This window comes from Chiloscyllium plagiosum, chromosome 4 (assembly GCF_004010195.1).
Source record: "Chiloscyllium plagiosum isolate BGI_BamShark_2017 chromosome 4, ASM401019v2, whole genome shotgun sequence".
In the NCBI taxonomy this organism is placed as follows: Eukaryota; Metazoa; Chordata; class Chondrichthyes; order Orectolobiformes; family Hemiscylliidae; genus Chiloscyllium; species Chiloscyllium plagiosum.
In genome coordinates, this window is record NC_057713.1 from 81,632,519 (window position 1) to 81,655,066 (window position 22,548).

The window sequence follows — 22,548 nt, forward strand, 5'->3', positions numbered from 1 at the left end:
CATCCCCTGACTCTAGGTCCCCCTGCGCAAGGGACTGAATATCCTCCCTTACCAACAAGGCCACCCCACCCCCTCTGCCCGTCAGTCTGTCCTTACAATAGCACGTGTAGCCTTGAATATTCATTTCCCAGGCCCTGTCCACTTGAAGCCACGTCTCAGTTATCCCCACAATATCGTATCTGCCAATTTCCAAAAGAGCCTCAAGCTCATCCATCTTATGTCTAATGCTTCGTGCATTCATGTATAGTATTTTTAATTTGTTACTGCTCTCACCCTTACAGACAAGGTATTTTCCCCAGGGTGAAGAAGTCACAAACTAGAGGGCAAAGGTTTAAGGGGCAATGTTTTCACACAGAGGGTAGTGTGTGTATGGATGAATTGCCAGAGGAAGTGATGGAGGCTGGTACAATTACAATATTTTAAAAACATCTGGATGGATATATGAAGAGTTCAGAGGGACATGAGTCAAATGCTCGCAAATGGAACTAAATTAATTTAGGATATCTGGTCGGCATGAAAAGGTTGGGTGGAAAGGTCTGTTTCCAAGCTGTACATCTGTATGACCCTAAGCACTTTGTCACATGCTGTTGCACAAGATGCATGGCTGTCCGACTATCTCTGATCATATTTTTTCTGCACTAGCACGGACATGTTAGACGAGAGTAAAAGTCCAGGTAAAATTCTGAGTTGCCTGCAGAATTCTCTCGTGGGGATACACAAATTGCTGAATTATAATCCAAGATTAGTTTTGTTTTACTATTTTTCAATTTTAGATTGCATATCCATGGTGGATATTTTGTAGATTTATTATTCTGCCCTGATTGCTTCAGGTATCTGGTTTCACAACATGGTTCTCCAACTATTACCATCCTTGAAAACAACATCTTGGGTTTTAATCTTAAATCTTATACCTGTTCTGCTTAAACTATTTGTGTTACTTCCTTTGTCTCTCTCTCTTGTTCTACCCCTTCAAATTTTACTAGTCACTACGAAATGTTTAGTTTTTCTCTTGCCAAAGGAAACATCTCTTGGTGATCATTTACAAATGTTCTTGTGTTGGCTTTTCTTAAAACTGCAGTGTGTGTTTGTCCAACTAATGCTCATCATAGAGTCCAGAGTCTGTTTCTATGTTGTATAGCTCTTTTGGTGCAACTCATTCACGCCGAATGGGTTTCCCAAACTGAACTAGTCCCATTTGCCTGCTTTTGACTCATATCCTTCAGAATCTTCCCTATTCATGTTTCTTTACTGTGTTGCCTTCAGTTTTGCTTCCAGTCTTGTATTCCAACTCTCATCCATACAACATTAACTAGATGTAGCATTTTTCTAATCTTTCTTTTTCCATAGAAAGCATTCTTATTTCTACAGCTGTCTGATATTTTTGTGAAGGTTTGCTTTGCAAATTAATTGTACTTCCTGGTGCCTTAATAACTTGGAGAGTTGGAATACAAGACTGGAAGCAAAACTGAAGAGCTTCATGTTTATTGTAAAACTCAATGCTTTTAAGGCATATTCATAAAATTTACTAAAACATGGATCCTTGATTGAAATGAAAAATTTGAAGGCCACATTTACAACATGTAGATGTATCTGTTAGTACAGTGGTGCATAAACAAAATCTTTTTCCTAGAGATTAACTTTATAAAAAATGGCTGGGGACCAAAAACTGCACATACCATTCTTTGAATTTGAATTTCGTCCAAATAGTCCTTCCCTCTAAGGTATGATGCCTGATCTTGCTTGACAATTTTCTTCCAGATTTTGCTCACCATTCTTATTCTGGCATGAATATACAAGCATTTCATTTGCAAAACAAAATGGCATCAAGCAAAACACAGTATGGGCAAATGACATTTAAAGCAAATATTCAGTGCTTCTCAGACAGGAGATAGGCACTCTAGTTAATTTCAGGCAATAAAGCTTTCTGCTGACATTCACATCCCATGAACAAATGAAAATTAAGTTGAGGTATGGTTTGTTTGGAGCGGGGAGAGAGAAGAGAGAGAGAGAGAGAGAGAGAGAGAGAGAGAGAGAGAGAAAATAATAAAATGCAGTTACAGCCTTTGAAACAGAAAACTTTAACCTTGCTAATATGGATGGTGAAGCTATTGAGAAGAGGCACAAAAAGAATCCCTATTATTCCAAGAGTACAACAATTTGCAGAAGTCATACAACAGTAAGTTTACTACACATCAGAGTTCATAATTTTTTGGAGGATAATATAAAAGTCTGTTGAATAACCAGTTAGAAATATATAGCGAAAGAATTAGAGAACACTGCATATTGTTAATTTTTAACTGAAATGTACAAATGTAAATAAAAGGCTTTTAAAGTGTAAGAAGATTCTTCAGTTCTAACTAACACCAACTGGTTTTCTGGAATGGAATACATCTTACCTGTCGAGATCACGTATGGTTAAGTGGCACAAAATTGTAGCAAGAACATGGGTCAGATTTCTGCTCAATAGTTCTTTTAGGATATCCACTTTATCCAAACCCATTTTTCTGCCAATGAGTCTACACAGTGATGGCATAGATTCACTCAATGTCTTTTCCTCTGACTGATGGGGATCATGCACAGCGGCATCTCTAAGTCTTTTTCTTTTTCTCATGCACATTTCCTGTACTAACTTTAAAGCAGGAGTGCAAGAGAAATCCTTCAATTTTAGAGGTTCCTCACAAATTTCTTCCTCAAACACGGATTCATTTTCTTTAATGCAAGATTCTAAGTTGCAGTCTGACCTCAGTAGAAAAGCTACTCTATCTTCATCATCTGCCTCTGACTGGGAACCTCGCTCACGAAGAGTGGATAACCGCTTAGTTCTTTCAAAGCTTCTTTGGGAATTTTTGCAATCTAGCATCCTGGGTGTTCTTTTTTGGTTTTGCACCAACTCTTGGAGGGAGCACTCATGGTTTGAAAAGGAATCAGATTTTTCAAAGCCAATAGAATTGTAGCCACTGTCCTCAGTTGTTGAGATATTTAATTTGCCATCTGATGCAGTTCTGGATAATGCCCTCTCTGCTGAGTTTATACTGGGGTTCATTACAAAGCTGTTCACTGGAGTAAGGAACTGGTTGTCTTTATGTATTTCAGATTGCCCATGGTTTGATGGTGATGTAAAAGGCTCAGTTGAAGTGCATTCATCATAGTCTTCAGGAAAAGAGAAACTGCTCAAATCAAGCTTACTACTTAGAGTGGATTGCTCAAGGGTTATGTATTCAGCAGGTACTAACTCATTTTTATCCTGCAAGTCATCTATTGTAGAGGTACGCTGCTGTGCAAATAAATATCTTTTAGTTCTACATGAAATGCCACTTTCCACGCTGTTTAAAGTGCTTGTTGCCAAAGCTTTAGAGTTAAAGTCCTCAGGTGAGTCCAGTGGACTATCTGAACAAAAAGAGTCTTTATAACCTTTTCTGGTACAAGACAATTCCATCACACTGGCTTCATTCGATTGGCTAAGAGTTCCACATAATTCTACGCTTCCACTTGAGGACAGGTGCGACTCAAGAAGTCGCCGCCGTAATGCAATTGTTTTATAAATTCTCCTAGGGGTTTCAAATTGAGCTGGTAAAGTTAAATCAGTTCTTTTCTGATCACCCCATTTTCTTTCAACTGAAAAGGATGATGACCTACTAGCAGACAATCGATTTTCATTGCACACTACAGGAGACATGCTGGCCAAAAGGGATTCAAGCTCTTCTACAGTTCCGCTGGAGTAATTAACTGAGGGAGTTGTGCTTTCTATTTCATCATAGGTACTGTGCTGTTCTAATAATCGATACCCAGATTTAAAACTTTCAGTATGATGAGTCACTTGTTGCTCAGAGCCAATTGCCAAATCACAAGAATGCTTCAGTAATCGCAACATCTTGGCACAAAGGACAACACAACATCCAGTCCTATGAGAAAAAAAAACAGACTTGTATTAAAACATTCAATTAATAATTACATTTTGCCATTTTAAAAACTTGGAACAAATCCAGAATTTTCATGCAAATGTAATGGAACAGCATTGACCTTCAGTAAATGTAGAAATTTACCACGTAGCAATATGGCTATCTTATATTTTACACTTGGTGGTTGCACTTTTCTTAAAGCTTGATCCCAACTATTGCTTCATATCTGACTGTATGATTTGCAGCAACTAAAATAAGTAATGCGATTTAAAAATTGAATGTAATCAATTATTTTGCAAGTTTTCACTCAAGAATTAAACTTCATACAGGATGGAGGCGGACTAGGATGTAGATGTGCATTGACCAGAGAAAGTGGTAGTATAGATGCAAAGCATACAGTATCCTGGCCTTCGTTAATAGGAGCATAAAGTACAAGAGCAAGGAGCTGAAGCTGAATTTGGACCAGACACTTGTTCTACAGTGCAGGGACAGGAGGGGTAGGATTTGAATGCATTGGAGACTGCAGAAGAGATTTACTAGAATTGTTTTAGGAATGAGAAACTTCAGCTATGAAATAGATTAAAGAGGCTGGAACTGCTCTCCTTTAGAGAGAAAGCAACTAAGATGAGATCCAATAACTTTGATAATCTTGATATGGAGAAACTGTTTCTGCATATTAAAAAAGGATCAAAACTGACAGGGTACAGATTAAACATAACTTGCAAACTTAGCAAATGTGATAAAAATCTTTTTTAAATACTATGGTTACGGTCTGGAATGCACTGCCTAGAGGTTTGGGTGGGGAAAGTTCAATCAATGGGAATCGTTTGGATAGTTTAAATTGAAATAATATGCAAGGCCATGAGGTAAACACAAGAAGATGGCACTAAATTAAAGTGGTCAATGTCCTGGTGCAGACACGATTGATCGAATGGCTGCTATCTGCATCATAACAGTTATGACTCTAAGGTTCAGGATTACCTGGCAAGATAATAGAAGTACCAAGTTCTAAAGGAAGGAACCGTGGAGAACATTTTATGGGACCGGATTCTTCCTGATTTGCCCAAATGTAAACACATCATCATGCAAATGTCAAAGCAAGAAAGAAAGAAAGCTGGAAATACTCAGGTCAGGCACCATGTGTGAACAGAAACTTGACACATCAGATCATTGACCTGTTATTTCAGTCTTCCAGCATCCAGAGTATTCTCTTTTGCATCATGTAAATGTGGACAGGAATGAATGGAATGCCAAAGACACATATCTGTAGGCTAGCTTGGAGTCCAAAAACATGTTCAAATCACTCATCCTTTCAGTTATTTACAGAATATTTAAGCGGGTCACCCCTTTCCTCAACTCCACCGGAAAGTTTGACTCATTTACAAAACAAAAATGTGAACAGAAAAGTGCTTAATTTACAAAAATGAAATTCCCTGCTATCTAAACAAATAAGTGAAAGAAAAAATAAAATTGGATACCTATATACAATTAATTTCTGTGTATTCCACATTCCTCACTGTGGCTTTGGACTTGGATTTATGGCATACTCCAGTTCCAAATTTTGAAACTAATGCTGTGATTAACTACCATCTCACAAACTTTGAGAAAGAAACCAAGATGAAGTGATTACTGAGCCCCTTGCTGAGATATTTGTATCATGATATTCACAGGTGAGGTGCCGGAAGACTGGAGGTTGGCTAACCTTTAAGAAGGGTGGTAAGGACAAGCCAGGGAACTATAGGCCAGTGAGCTTGATGTCAGTGGTAGGTAAGTTGTTGAAGGGAATCCTGAGGGACAGGATGTTCATGTATTTGGAAAGGCAAGGACTGATTAGAAATAGTCAACATGGCTTTGTGCATGGGAAATCATATCTCACAAACTTGATTGAGTTTTTTGAAGAAGTGACAAAAAGGATTGATGAGGGCAGAGCGGTAGATGTGATCTGTATGGCATTCGACAAGGTTCTCCATGGGAGACTGGTTAACAAGGTTAGATCTCATGGAAGCCAGGGAGAGCTTGCCATTTGGATACAGAATTGGCTTGAAAGTAGAAGACAGAGGGTGGTTGTGGAGGGTTGTTTTTAAGACTGGAGGCCTGTAACCAGTAGAGTACCATAAGGATCGGTGTTGGGTCCTCTACGTTTCATCATTTATATAAATGATTTAGATATGAACATAGGACGTACAGTTAGTAAGTTTGCAGATGACTCCAAAATTGGAGGTGTAGTGGACAGCAAAGAAGGTTACCTCAGATTACAACAGGATCTTGATCAGATGGGCCAACGGGCTGAGAAGTGGCAGATGAAGCTTAATTTAGATAAATGCGAGGTGCTGCATTTTGGGAAAGCAAATCTTAGCAGGACTTATACACTTAATAGTAAGATCCTAGGGAATGTTGCTGAACGAAGATCTTGAAGTGCAGGTTCATAGTTCCTCAAAAGTGGAGTCACAGGTAGATAGGATAGTGAAGGTGGTGTTTGGTATGCTTTCCTTTATTGGTCAGAGTATTGAGTATAGGAGTGGGAAGGTCATGTTGCAGCTGTACAGGACATTGGTTAGGCCACTTTTGGAATATTGCGTGCAATTCTGGTCTCCTTCCTATCAGAAGGATGTTGTGAAACTTGAAAGGGTTCAGAAAAGATTTACAAGGATGTGCAAGGGTTGGAGGATTTGAGCTATAGGGAGAGGTTGAATAGAGTTTGGCTGTTTCCTGGAGTGTCAGAGGCTGAGGAGTGACCTGATAGAGGTTTATAAAATCATGAGGAGCATGGATAGGATAAACAGACAAAATCTCTTCCCTGGGGTGGAGGAATCCAAAAGAAGAGGGCATAGGTTTAGGGTAAGAGGGGAAACATATAAAAGACACCAATGGGGCATTTTTTTCATGCAGAGGGTGATACGTGTATGGAATGAGCTACCAGAGGAAGTGGTGGAAGCTAGTATGATTGCAACATTTAAAAGGCATTTTGATGGGAATATGAACAGGAAGGGTTTGGAGGGATATGGGCCGGGTACTGGCAAGTGGGACTAGATTGAGTTGGGATATCTGGTTGGCATGGACGAGTTGGACCGAAGGGTCTGTTTCCGTGCTGCATATCTCTATGACTCTGTGATGAGGGCAGAGCAATAGATGTTGTTTACATGGACTTTAATAAAGCCTTTGACAAAGTTCTGCATGGTAGACTAATTTGTAAAGTTAGATCACATAGGCTGAGCTTGCCAATTGGATACTAAATTGGCTTGATTGCAGAGACAGAGTGTGACAGTTGAGGGTTGTTTTACAGACTAGAGGCCTGCGACCAGCAGTGTTCCACAGGGATCAATGCTGGGTCCACTTTGGTTTGTCATTAACATAAATGATTTACAGGCAAATATAGAAAGCATGGTTAGTAAGTTTGCAGATGACACCAAAAGTGGTGGTAAAGTGGACAGTAAAGTAGCTATCTCGGATTACAAAGAAATCTTGATCATTTGGATCAATGGGCTGAAGAGCAGCAGATGGAGTTTGATGTACAAATGTGAGGTATTGTATTTTGGTAAACAAATAAGGCAAAACTTATACAGTTAAAGTTGGGGCCTTGGGTGGTATTGTAGAACATACAGACCTAGGGGTTCAGGTACATAATTATTTAAAGTTTGCATGACATATAGATAAGGGTGGTTAAGGCGACATTTAGTATGCTTTCCTCAAGTGCTCAGATCTTTGAATATGGGAGTTGGGACATTATGTTGAGATTGTACAAGTCTTTAATGAGGCCTCTTCTGGAGTAGTGTCTAGTTTTGATTGCCTTGTTATCGGAAGGACATTAGTAAGCTGGAGAGGGTTCAGAAAAAAATTGCCTGAATGTTGCTGGGAACGGAGAGTTTTCACTGAACCATAGGAAGTTATGGGGTGACTTTATATAGGTTTATAAAATCATGAGAGCCATAGATAAGGTGAATGGCAGGCGTTTTTTTTCGCTAGGGGAGGGAAATCAAGACTAGAGAGAATATCTTTAAGACTAGAAAAGACTTAAAAAAAAAGACATGAAGGGCATTTTTAAAAGAAAAACAAAATGCAGTTCGTGTGTGGGTTAAACTTCCAGAGAAGTGGTTGATGCGAGTATATTTGCAACATTCAAAAGACATTCAGATGAATGTGAATAAGTAGTGTTGGGAGGGATATGGGTCAAGCGCAGGCAAGTGCGACTCGTTTAGTTTGGGATAATGGTCAGCATTGACAAGGGACTGTTTCTGTGCTGTATGCCTATTGGAAACAAATGAAAATACAAACTACATGGAAAGAAGGAAACAAAAACAAAACAGTTCTTTTTAATTCTGCAATTTGTGATGATCTCAGTTATATCAATATTGGACGAATCAGATGTTGGTTAGGATCTGGCTCAATACAGCACATCATTTGAAGAATCACTACTATATAACTACTTGACTAAAACAAATACAAGTAGTAATAACTAACCAAATTTAATTAAAGAAAGGTAATGATTCAAACAATACACACTTCTACCTTAACTCAAATGTAACAGACTTAGGCCACAGTTAAAACAAAATCTGGTCTTTCTTGTGACTTGTGCTTGGAAGGAAGTGGTTTATTCTGGGTGTCTGACAGCTTAAATCGCAACCCATGTCTGAGGTATATCCCAACAATGCAGCTTGCTCATTCAAGTTGATGCATCACTGACACAAATACCACAACCCACCAGACACAAATAAACATTACCTTGGCATCTACCCCATGCAGGGAATTCTTTCTTTACAGAGCTTTTATCTCTTTCTAACTTTAAAAAAACAAGCCCAGATTTTTCATTTCAGCCTCTGCATCTCCAATGACCTCTACAGCAATCTCAGGACTTTCTCAGTTCTAAAACATTTTTTCACTCATTCAGTACTTCAAGTATTGTTTGCAAGGGTATGGATATATCTCTGGCTGCTTTAGATAATACCCAGAACCGTCATACTTTGGTTTACTATGACTGAAGAATGTGTGTTATGGTGAGGAGCAGAATCAACAAGAGAGCTAGGCCACAAGATTTTCTTAAAGTTGAACTCACTTTTCTGAGTTTTTAAAATATTGGCGACTTTTCCTTCAGTTCAGTATCAATTGTTCCTCCCAAAAGTAGACCTGTGTACTATATATGCTTTTCAGCTCAATTATGTTAGAAAATTCTTATTGTTCGCTAACTGCTGTAACATAACAAAAATTCTGATTTGACTGAGTAGCAGACTGAATATAAACTCTAAGAGTAATGATCCAAATCAAAGATGGTAATATAGAAAGTGTAAAAGTAAATCATAATAGAGTCATAGAGATGTACAGCATGGAATCAGACCTTTCGGTCCAACCTGTCCATACTGACCAGGTATCCCAACCCAATCTAGTCCCACCTGCCAGCACCCGGCCCATATCCCTCCAAACCTTCCTATTTATATACCCAAAATGCCTCTTAAATGTTGCAATTGAACCAGCCTCCACCACATCCTCTGGCAGCTCATTCCACACACACACCACCCTCTGCATGAGAAAGTTGCCCTTTAGGTCTCTTTTATATCTTTCCCCTCTCACCCTAAACCTATGCCCTCTAGTTCTGGACTCCCTGACCCCAGGGAAAAGGCTCTGTCTATTTCTCCTAACCATGTCCCTCAGGATATTATAAATCTCTATTAGGTAACCACTCAGCCTCCGACGCACTAAGGAAAACAGCCATAGCCCATTCAACCTCTCTCTATAGCTCAAATCCTCCAACCCTTGCAACATCCTTGTAAATCTTTTCTGAACCCTTTCATGTTTCACAACATCTTTCTGATAGGAAGACCAGAATTGCACACAATATGCCAACAGTAGCCTAACCAATGTCCTGTACAGCTGCAACATGACCTCCCAACTCCTGTATTTAGTACTCTGTCCAATAAAGGAAAGCATACCAAACACCTTCTTCACTATCCTATCTACCTGCGACTCCACTTTCAAGGAGCTATGACTTTGCAAATTGCATGTAATTGAAAGTAACCTTGATGATACAAGTTTGTTAATGTATTTGAGAGATAGAAAACTGATGTTTAAACATTAAAACACATTTAATAGGATAAAGAGTGTAACTATTTACCAATAGGAAAAATGAAATACTAAATTCAGAAGGGTTGAGGATCAACTAAAAAAGTTGGAGCCACACATTTTTGAGAGCAAAGTCATGTAAGAGCTTTGGTGATGCACTCGAGTTATTAACCTTTCTGTATTCATTAGAGGGAAAATGTATGATTAAAACTTTGTTCATTCTGAAGAAGCTACCAACTCAAGTTCTCCAAATGTATAATACTGCTACCAATTCAATAAAACAACATGCATATTGTGTTAACCAATCATCCATGATTGAAGTGGTACCTCAATTTTATCTTTGAAGTACATGAGAAAAGCACCACACATCATCCACCATCACACACACACACACAAAGAGGTAGTGGAAATGTGGAATTCAAGCCCAATTGGAATTGACTGATGTGTTCAGGATTCAGAATGGCAGATTTTTGCCACTCAATAGATAAGGAGCAAAGGCAGCTAACTGTGGAGGTACAGATAACCCAATTTGGCAGATGAGACTCTAGGGGTTGAATTGGCCTATCACTGTTCTGATATTTTTGTATAATAAAAAAAAAGTGTGCACTTCTGCTGATTATTTGCACTATGAACTGTGCCACACATAAAATTTGCTGAGCTTCTCTGCTGATCAATAACTTTTATAGGTCAGAAACCTGATCAAGATTAATCATCTGCCCGCACCCACAAACAGTCTTTTCACTAGAAGTCACAATTTTTGCAGAAAATGGTATAATATATACCCAGTGTGCATTGCAACTATTTAAAGTTTATTTGGACAGAGAAAAAAAAAATCAGAACACATGTCATCAGTTTTTGTGCACAACCATGTGTGTTAAAGCTTTGATGGGAAAGAAGAGAGGACAGATAGAAAGTTCAAATAAAGTGCCTCCTCAACAATATTCAAGTCGTGCAAGTATGAATAGTAACACTTCACAATTAAAAAAGAAACAAGGATATACTTTCTTCATATCAAGTCACATATTTTACAAATTTAATGTACTTTATTAATCAACCAAATATTACTTTAAATAGTAGTGGTTGAAAAAAAGTTTTCATCACACCAAATGTTGAATTTGTGCTTGACAGCACACCCGACCCCCTTCATAGCTTATATGTTCAAATAAATGTTTTCAATTCAGACTTTCTACTGTATTTACAATGAGCAAAATGTTCAAGATACCAGCAACTCCACATTCAATTAAGGATTCTTCATGTGCTTGCAAAAACAAAATCCAGAGTCTAACCAACGACATGGTAGCTTTCCTGCCCATTACATTTTCTTTATAAATATTACAACAGGCCAAATACGTTCCAGCAGGACCAATCCATGTGATAAGATACTTCAGCTCCCACCCAGAGCAAGACAGCATATTATGGCAATAATCATAAATCAGTTAACAACACAGACCAGATTAAAATCTGAGATCATCCAAATTTTTACAAACAAAAATTATGAAGGTGATGATGGGTTTTGGTATACCCCAACCTCTGATGAGTAAAAAATATACATGGATGTTTAGACTACTCCTTGAAAGGCTTTAAGCATTCCTTATAGACGACTAGTGAAGGTGTAGCAAGTACAGAACACGGCCCCATACCAGCACCAGTTCGACTTCCCATGGGAGTGCAATAATCCCCTTATTCAGGATAGGACAGCACGAGCAGCCACCACCTACAAGCGAAAAAAAAAGAAATACTGTAACAAACTCCAATAAAGATCAAAATTGGACTGGAATTTTTAAGAGAGTCGGGGCAGAGTGTAGTGAGGATCACCAAGGAAAAGGTGCTGGGGAAGCTGAAAGATCTGAAGGTGGATAAATCACCCAGACCAAATGAACTACATCCCAGAGCTCTGAAGGAGATGTTTGAGGATATTATACAGGCATTGGTGGTGATACTTCTGGAATTACTAGAGTCAGGGAGAGTCCTAAAGGACTGTAAAATGGTTGATGTAACACCATTAAAAAGGGAGGCAGGCAGAAGACAGAAAGCTATAGCCCAGCAAGCCTGACCTCAGTTGTTACTAAGATTCTAGACTCCATTATTAAGGATGAGGTTGCAGAGTATTTGGAAGTGCATGGTAAAATAACACCGAGTCAGCAAGGCTTTGTCAAGGAATGGTCATGTCTGACAAATCTGTTAGAATGGAGTAGGTAACAAACAGATTAGGCAGTGGGCATGATCTATTATGATTTCCAGAAAATTTTTGATGAGATACTGCACTGGAGGCTGCTGAGTAAAATATGAACTCCATGGCATTAGGGGCAAGCTATGGCATGGGTAGAGGATTGGCTGACAGGCAAAAGGCAGAGAATGGGGATAAGAGATAGCAGCCAGTAAGTAGCGAAGTTTTACTTGGTTCAGTGTTGGGACCACAACTATTCATATTATACATTAACAATCTGGATGAAGGAACTTAGGGCATTTTTGCAAATAACAGATAGGTGAAAGGACAGGTGGCATTGGGAGGCTGCAGAGGGACTTGAACAAGCAAGGACAGTGGGCAAAGATGTGGCACATGGAATACATGGTGGGAAAGTGCATTGTAGGAAAATTAGAGGCATGGATTATTTTTTAAATAGGGAAGGGCCTCAGAAATCCAAAGCACAAAAAGGACTTGGGAGCCTCGTTCAAGATTCTCGTAAGGTTGGCAGTTAGGAAAACAGGTGCAGCATTTGCATTTATTCCAGCCCTGTTGAAATGAAAGACCAAAGATGCATTGCAGAGGCTGCATAAGGCTCAGATCAAACTACATTTGGAATACTGAAGGCAGTTGTGGGCCTCGTATCTAAGGAGATATGCTGGCCATGGAGGGATGCAGAGATTTACTGGCCATGGAGGAATGCAGAGATTTACAGGAATGGTCCAGGAGATCAACAGCTTGTCATATGAGGAGCATTTGAGGACACTGAATCTGTACTCAATGGAGTTTAGAAACTTACAGAATACTGAGAAGCCTGGATAGTCACACAGTATGGAAACAGACCTTTCAGTCCAACTCACCCACACCAATTTTCCTAAACTAATTTGGTCGCACTTGCCTGCATTTGGCCCAGATCCCTCTAAACCTTTCCCTTTTGTATACCTGACACAATGTCTTTTAAATTTTCTAATTGGACCTGCTTCTGCTAGATCATTCCACATGTCATCCTGGGTGAAAAAGTTGTCTTTCAGCTCTCTTCTAAATCTATTCCTTGCACCTTAAACCTATGACTAGGGTAGGGGCATTTTGGACTCCCCTAATCTACACAAAATACCTTGGCTATTCACCTTCCCACAGATCCTCAATTTTATAAATCTCTGTAAGGTCACCTGTCAGCCTCCAATGAAGATATTTTCACTAGTGGGAGAGACTTGGACCCAAGCGCAAGCAGTCGAAGGCACGGCACTTTAAAAATTGAGATAATGAGGAATTTCTTCAACCAGACCTCCTGGTGCAAAGGCAAGGAGGCCAAGTAACTGAGTGCATTCAAGACAGACAAGTTCTTGATTAGTAAGGGGATCAAGGTTTGCAGCGAGAAGGCAGGAGAATGGAGTTGAGAAACATTTCAATCATGATCGAACAGAGGAGCTGACTGGATGGGCCGAATCGCCTATGTCTGCTCCTATACTTTCTGGCCTTAATTTGAAACTACTTTTTGATTCTACTTAAAATAGAGTCACCTTTCAGAATTGCACAGTCGCTCCACCTTTTCCCATCCGTGGACATGATACATTCGTTCCACCGTTTGACGTCCGTGGACATAAACACCGTGTACAAACACAGATCTGGTTCTGACGAACGCTGCAGATTAAGTTGGTTACACTGCGGGTGCCCGAGCAAAGAAGAGCTGCTGCAAGAGATGCTTTTGCTATAGCAACGCGCACAGAGCTCCAATCCCTCTTCCTCATCGTCTTGGGAACCAGATGCTGCCTCCACGCGAAGCCCTCTTTGCTGGTTCCCTCGTTTGGATTTGAAATTTGCGCCACTGCGATCTAATTGGGCCGTTTGCAAATGCCCGCTAAATCTGTTGAAACCACCGCCAAATAAAGCGTACACATACACGCGAAGTACCGTCTGTAGAATAGCTAGTGTACAGAGCGCTGAGAGTCAGGTCGTTTAAAATGCTTAATTGGCTCCATGTACTGTTCAGCATATTTTATTAGTCGATCAGTAGAGTTGCTGCCAGTCTCTTCTCACGCAAAAAAAAAGCCGAGCAACTGCCTTCAAGGGCAGTGTACAAGTGAAATTTAAAGAGATTTGGTGTGTAAGTGCGTCAGAAATTATGGAAATTTTGCTACTGGTTTCATAAAACGCAAAAAATACACAAAGTAGTTTGCGCTCCATATATTTTGTTGATGCGCAAAGTTCTGAGCAGTCATTTGGCATATCAGTGTTGAATTTTAGGATTATTGTTATTTGAACGCGCTCAGAAGTTTGTCACTGATCCAATTGCTGTTTCGTGTTACATTGTTAACAAGAAGTCAATTTGTTGGATTTCATGTTTTGTTTTGGTGTGGGTAAGTGTTACCTTGGTGCACCGCATTGACACCAAAATATGCCAAGTTTGTAACAGACAAACGTTTGGTGCTGATGGCCTGCGCACCTGAAAAATACGACTGCAATGTTGGCTGTTGTTTGTCATGGTGAGAAGAATCGACAGTGAGACAGAGAGATAGCGCAGAACTTTATCATCCGTCCTGTCTCTCCACTAACATGTGCAGGATTCCTTTGGGAGCAATAGTGCTCCAGAAAGAGTCGGGGTTTCAAGAAGTGCTTTGGATTCTGTATATTGTGTACTCCTGTGCACCCATACCTTTTAAAAGTAGAAAGGGGTACAGTAATATGTAGCAACCATAAAAAAGCAAGGAAGTGGAGGGAAAGTGGAGTCGCAGGTAGATAGGATAGTGAAGGCAGCATTTGGTATGCTTTCCTTTATTGGTCAGAGTATCGAGTACAGGGGTTGGGAGGTCATGTTGCGGCTGTACAGGACATTGGTTAGGCCACTGTTGGAATATTGCATGCAGTTCTGATCTCCTTCCTATCGGAAGGATGTTGTGAAACTTGAAAGGGTTCAGAAAAGATGTACAAGGATGTTGCCAGGATTGGAGGATTTGAGCTACAGGGAGAGGCTGAACAGGCTGGGACTGTTTTCCCTGGAGCATCAGAGGCTGAGGGGGTGACCTTATAGAGGTTTACAAAATTATGAGGGGCATGGATAGGTTAAATAGACAAAGTCTTTTCTCTGGGGTCAGGGAGTCCAGAACTAGAGGGCATAGGTTTAGGGTGAGAGGGGAAAGATATAAAAGAGACCTAAGGGGCAACTTTTTCACGTAGAGAGTGGTATGTGTATGGAATGAGCTGCCAGAGGATATGGAGGAAGCTGGTACAATTGCAACATTTAAGAGGCATTTGGATGGGTATATGAATAGGAAGGGTTTGGAGGGATATCGTCCGGGTGCTGGCAGGTGGGACTAGATTGAGTTGGGACATCTGGTCAGCATGGACGGGTTGGACTGAAGGGTCTGATTCCATGCTGTACATCTCTATGACTCTATGAAATGAATTTGTGTGTAATATTTCTGGGTGGGTGGGTGGGCTGCTGCACACTAGAGAGTCAAGTGACATATAGAAGGAACAAAATAATCCCATTATTTTGTATAAGGCAGCAGGAAAAGAATCAAATAAATGTTCTTCCTTTCCATAAAATGAATACATGTAGAACTTTCCACTTACTGAAGTGTCATGTGTTATGGCCCATTTTGTAATCAGAATTGGTATCAAAAATCATTGAGGTCCCACAGTTAAACTGGAGCCAAGAAAACTATTGTAGAGTTTAAAAGTCCCCAGAGGAGGAACACTCTCTCTCAACACCAATTGCTAGTTTGTTTCAGAGCATTATGATAAAGCAAATTAATATGTGGCTGAAAAAATGTTAAGCAGAGTGTCTTAGATTTCTGGTGCATTGGGATCAACTCTGATGCAGTCAGGAGTTGACAAAGATGGACAGGACGGAAACCAATGTTCTCACAGGAGTTGAAAGGGTTTAAAGCTGAAAAGGTTTCAGTTAATACCAGGATGAAAATTGGAGGGATAAAATGCTGCGAGAATTAGGAGAGACAAATAACATTATAATGAAGACTAGTAAAAATAAAAGGGAACCAAATAGAGAAATGCAAAATAGGCAAAGAGGCATGCATCTAAATCCAGTGTTAGAAACAAAATCGGTGAGTTGGAGGTTCGTCGAATTAAGTGATAACTCCAACAATGTACATCTAGTTCAAAACAAGGGAGGGTTGAGAACTTGTATCCTTGGCTACAAGTTATACAGAAAAGAGTTCAACATTTCATACTTGTAAACCAAGGCTTTCTTTCTTGCTTTGTAATGGAGTTTCCCTAATGGCGCAACTTTATATTGAAAAACATAACTAAACATGTAGGATTAAAACAAGATTCTAGAGCAGGAAAAAATATTTCACCAGTATCAAAATCAAACTCATACAAAGTTTGAAGTAAAAAATCACCAGGAGAAAAATATCTACATAGCATTGGGTAGAATGACCACACATGCTATTGAAAGTTCTCTTAATTTACGGTCACAGTTTGTTTGCATTCCAACACTCATACTGTCACAAGACTCAGAATCACGAGGAACAGCTCTCTGAACAATGGTAGTATTCGCAACCAAATACACCATAAACATGATCCTCCCAAGCTCCAATTCATCCAAAACTTTAGACGGCCTGCACCTAATTTCGTCTCATATCATCCCTTTCCCTACTATGCTTGTCCAATAGCTTTTAAAATCCACATTATGTAAATAGTTTAAACCTTTTTTCCTTCAGTATCAGGTTCTAGCTACAGCAAAAAAATTGTATATTCTTACCTCCATCTTTCTTAAAATATCAATGCAAATTTATTTTGTTCAGACCCTTCACCCTCCACTTTAGATTCTTCCTCAATTTTTTTTTTGTTTTTGTTTTTTGTGGAAAATATGCAAGAGCAGCATTTGTTGCTCATCACTATCTACTTTTGAATTGAATGACATGCTGACTCAAGTTCGAGTGTATTTAACATCAGCTGTATCACAGATCTGGGGCCACACGTAGGCCACACAGGGAAAGGAAGGCAGATTTATTTCCGTAAATGACATTAGAGAACCAGATAGGTTATTACAGCAAACTGAAACATAGAGTTCTATGATTCAATAATTGCAGAAACTAGATTTTAATTCCAGCTTTGTATTGAACTTTTATTCTAATTTGAGCACATGTATACAGAACATTAGTAGCTTCTGGATAACTGGTCCAGCAACATGATCATTGCAATACCTTGCCCCCTTGAGTAAATTACGGGGTAAATCTAACTCTTGAAATTTTCTTCCACATTTCATTTGCTTTGAAGAAAATAAAGATTTGCTTACATCGGCCCCATCTCTATCAAATTGATTCTGACCCTTTTCATTACTTCTCTAATCCTCTGTTAATTAAGCCTGGTTTTCCTTTGATTCTCATTAATTGCGATGAAAGTATCACTTCATTTGAATACATTTTATATTCTTAACATGACCTGGTCACGGTAACCTTTCTATATTTAATTTTGTCACATTCCTGAATGTCAAATTCATATGGATTTTTATTGAGTCTAGAATGCTCATTTTTAAGTCATCTTGTCATTGGTTTCAGTGTAGAAGTGGAAACCAATTCATCTGCAGCAAAAAATTGAATTATTTGCCACACTCCATTTACAGTATTAAAAGCAAGCAATATAAAAAATGTTGAAGGTACTCAGTAGGCCTGCCAGCATTTGTAGACAGAAAAGCAGTTAACTTTCATTTCTATGACCTTTCATCTCAATATACTTTATTTAAAATAGAGTGCAATGTGAAAAGTTGTTATACATGGTAAAAGTTTGTGTGGTTGGGGTAACATATAAAATGGATGGAAAATTGGATAAAGGAGGGAAAACGGCAGGAATAAACAGGTTATTATCAGGTTGTTACTAGTTTGTTGCTGCAAGAATCAATCAATCAATTGGTATCAGCTGATTACAACCTGGAATAATAACTGGAAGAAGGAAACCAAGTGTAATGTATTCAAGTTGTTGAAGATACAAAGCTAATTGGAAAAATTGGAGGACAGGCTTTGAGTGATTTGTAAGTAAATTCAAAGCTGAGATTGATAGATTACTTGGATGTAAGATAGTCAAGGCAAATGGGGAAATTGGTGAGAAAAGGGGAGTTAAATTTGAAGATTAGTTGTGACCTTGCTGAACAGTGTAGCAGACTTGAGGAGTCATACAGCCCTTTCCTGCTACTATTTCTTTTATATTAACTCTCAATTGTGTTAAATCACATCTACCAGCTACTTATCCACACAATCTTCCAGTAAACACTCTTAAGACAACATGAAACACCCTCATATAGAAAACCAAGAGTGAAAGCGCCAACATTGATCAATGTGCAACATCTGTCATCACATCTTTGCAGTCTGAAAATACCAATAAAATCTTTTTTAAAAATTTCTACCCTTTGGTTACTGCCCTCCATTGTCTATCATTTTCCTAATGCACAAAATACCAATTGATGGAAAGCAACTTGAATACCTTTGTTAACAGGTAGCTATAGTTCTACTGAAAATTTCATGTTTTGATTTTTTTTGTCCCCACATCACTTTCAATTGCAGTTGCCATCCAGTTTGCTAGAAACCATTACAAATTCATTTGTGCTCATTAAAAGTTACTTTGCTTCAACTTTAAAATCCAGAGCTTTTAATATCCTCATCTATGGTGATCCTTCCAAAATTCTAGGTTTTTTAACCTTGATGCAAGTGGGAGAAAATATTCTGAACAAGAGAGTCACTGGAAATGAAACAGAACATAGAAAATAGATGCAGGAATAGGCTATTCGGCTTGAGCTGCACAACCATTCAATATGATCACGATTGATCGTGCAATTTTGGTATCCCATTCCAGCTTTCTCTACATACCCCTTTATCCACTTAGCCATAAGGGCCACTTCCAGTTTCCTCTTGAATATATCTAATAAACTAGCCCTAATAGCTTCCTATTGGAGAGAATTCCACAGGTTCACAACTCTGATTGAAGAAATTCCTCATTTCAGTCCTGAATGGCTTACCCCTTATTGTGACCACTGATTCTGGACTTTCTTAACATTGGGAACATTCTTTCCATATCGAGCTTGTCCAGTCCCATCAGGATTTTATATATTTCTATCAGATCCCCACATATTCTTCAACATTCCAATGAAGACAAGCCCAGTTGATCCAGTTTTTCTTCATATGTCAGTCCTGCCATCCCAGAAATCAGTCTGGTGAACCTTTGCTGGACTCCCTCAATAGCAAGAATGTCCTTCCTCAGTTAGGAGACCAAACCTGCACACAATACTCAAGATGTACTGATCAGGTGTACCCTAGACCTCTGTGGGAAGCTAGAGAAGTGATTGCTGGGCCTCTTGCGGAGATATTTGTATCATCAATACTCACAGGTGAGGTGCCAGAAAACTGGAGGTTGGCTAATGTGGTGCCGCTCTTTAGTAAGGTTAGTAAGGACAAGCCAGGGAACTATAGACCAGTGAGCCTGACCTCAGTGGTGGGCAAGTTGTTGGAGGGAATCGTGAGGGACAGGATGTACATTTATTTGGAAAGGCAAGGACTGATTAGGGATGGTCAACATGGCTTTGTGCTTGGGAAATCATGTCTCACAAACTTGATTGAGTTTTTTAAAGAAGTGACAAAGAGGATTGATGAGGGCAGAGCGGTAGATGTGATCTATATGGACTTCAGTAAGGCGTTCAACAAGATTCCCCATGGGAGACTGATTAGCAAGGTTAGATCTCACGGAATACAGGGAGAATCAGCCATTTGGATACAGAACTGGCTCAAAGGTAGAAGACAGAGGGTGGTGGTGGAGGGTTGTTTTTCAGACTGGAGGCCTGTGACCAGTAGAGTGCCACAAGGATCGGTGCTGGGCCCTCTACTTTTTGTCATTTACATCAATGATTTGATGCGAGCATAAGAGGTACAGTTAGTAAGTTTGCAGATGAGACCAAAATTGGAGGTGTAGTGGACAGCGAAGAGGGTTACCTCAGATTACAACAGGATCTGGACCAGATGGGCTGAGAAGTGGCAGATGGAGTTTAATTTAGATAATTAAGGACAAAAGGGTAACTAGGAGAGAATAGGGCCCCTCAAAGATCAGCAAGGCAGCCTTTGTATGGAGCATCAGAAAATGGGGGAGATACTAAATGAATATTTTGCATCAGTATTTACTACGGAAAAGGATATGGAAGATATAGACTATAGGGAAATTGATAGTGACATCTTGCAAAATGTCCAGATTACAGAGGAGGAAGTGCTGGATGTCTTGAAATGGTTAAAGATGGATAAATCCCCAGGACCTGATCAGGTGTACCCAAGAACTCTGTGGGAAGCTAGAGAAGTGATTGCGAGCATAAGAGGTGCAGTTAGTAAGTTTGCAGATGTCCACAAAATTGGAGGTGTAGTGTACAGTGAAGAGGGTTACCTCAGATTACAACAGGATCTGGACCAGATGGGCCAATGCGCTGAGATGTGGCAGATGGAGTTTAATTCAGATAAATGCGAGGTGTGCATTTTGGGAAAGCAAATCTTAGCAGGACTTATACACTTAATGGTAAGGTCCTATTGAGTGTTGCTGAACAAAGAGACCTCGGAATGCAGGTTCATAGGTCCTTGAAAGTGGAGTCGCAGGTAGATAGGATTGTGAAGGTGGCATTTGGTATGCTTTCCTTTATTGGTGAGAGCATTGAATACAGGAGTTGGGAGGTCATGTTGCGGCTGTACAAGACATTGGTTAGGCCACTGTTGGAATATTGCGTGCAATTCTGGTCTCCTTCCTATCGGAAAGATGTTGTGAAACTTGAAATGGTTCAGAAAAGATTTACAAGGATGTTGCTAGGGTTGGAGGATCTGAGCTATAGGGAGAGGCTGAACCGGCTGGGGCTGTTTTCCCTGGAGCGTCGGAGGCTGAGGGGTGACCTTATATAGGTTTACAAAATTATGAGGGGCATGGATAGGATAAATAGACAAAGTCTTTTCCCTGGGGTCGGGGAGTCTGGAACTAGAGTGCATAGGTTTAGCGTGAGAGGGGAAAGATATAAAAGAGACCTCAGGGGCAACGTTTTCACACAGAGGGTGGTACATGTATGGAATGAGCTGCCAGAGGATGTGGTGGGCGACTGGTACAATTGCAACATTTAAGAGGCATTTGGATGGGCATATGAATAGGAAGGGTTTGGAGGGATATGGCCAGATGCTGGCAGGTGAGACTAGATTGGGTTGAGATATCTGGTCAGCATGGACGGGTTGGACCGAAGGGTCCGTTTCCGTGCTGTACATCTCTGACTCTCTATTTGGCTTCAACAAGGAGCTGTACAACTGCAGCAAGATATCTTTACTTGGATACTCAAAGATTCTCGCTACGAAAGCCAGGATGTTATTAGCTTTCGTCACTGCCTGCTGCACCTGCAAGCCAATCTTCGGTGACTGTTCCACCATGCCACCCAGGTCTCATTGCACCTCACCTTTTCCTAAACTGTCATTCAGATAATTTCCCTAGTGTTTTTGTGACCAAAGTGCATAACCTTATATGTATTCACATTATATTGCATTTTCCAAGTATTTGCCCACTTAGCCAGTCTATCCAAGTCATCCTCAAGACGCTTAGCATTCTCTTCACAGCACACAACACCCAGTTTAGCGTCATCTGCAAATTCAGAGACTCAACAACAACCACAGGGACGCCAAGACAGCAGACTTCCTAGCAGCACTAGAATGCACACTCAGGAACAATGGACTGACAAAAGAGACACAACAAACAGTGAGACAAAGTATCGTACCCCTGATAACAAGGAAAAGACAAACACATAATCTCAACACCAAGGAGAGGGAAGCACTAAAATCACTACGAAATGATAAGAACATAATCATACTACCAGCAGACAAAGGCAGAATGACGGTCATCCTGGACAAAGCAGAGTACATCCAAAAAATGCAACAACTACTTGCAGATACCAACACCTACCAAAAGAGGGAGTTTGACCCCACCCCACAGCTCACCAATAGGATAAACAACACACTGAGGAACCCACAAAAAAACGGACAGATAACCAGGTCGGACCTACAAAGAATGAAACCTGAAAGCAACAACACCCCCAGATTCTATGGACTACCTAAAGTGCACAAACCAGACATCCCACTCAGACCCATAGTATCACCACCAGGGACACCATCACACAAACTGGCCAAAGAACTACAGCAGAAACTGAGACACCTGATCAGCGGATCCAGACAATCTATACAATCAACACAGGAATTCTTGATCATCATTAGAAATATAAACATAGACAAGGAAGAAACCATGTTCTCATTCGACGTAACGGCACTGTTCACCTCTATTGACAAAACCCTAGCCAGAGAAACAATAGCCAACCTGCTGAACAGACATAACAGACAACAGGACGTTGAACCCATCAACAAAGACGGCATACTTAAACTACTGGACCTGTGCCTCACAACA

At 40.0% G+C, this 22,548-nt stretch overlaps 1 protein-coding gene across 1 annotated transcript in view; it reads right to left on the reverse strand.

Annotated features, from left to right (window-relative positions):
- Window positions 1–22,548, reverse strand: part of fbxo43 (F-box protein 43) — a 41,442-nt gene that overhangs the window by 15,763 nt on the left and 3,131 nt on the right. The window contains exons 2-3 of the mRNA XM_043688487.1: window positions 2,397–3,902; window positions 1,677–1,779 (exon numbers count right to left, since the gene is read on the reverse strand). Coding sequence (XP_043544422.1) covers window positions 1,677–1,779; window positions 2,397–3,871 — 1,578 coding nt within the window. The 5' untranslated portion in view covers window positions 3,872–3,902. The remainder of the gene's footprint in view (window positions 1–1,676; window positions 1,780–2,396; window positions 3,903–22,548) is intronic.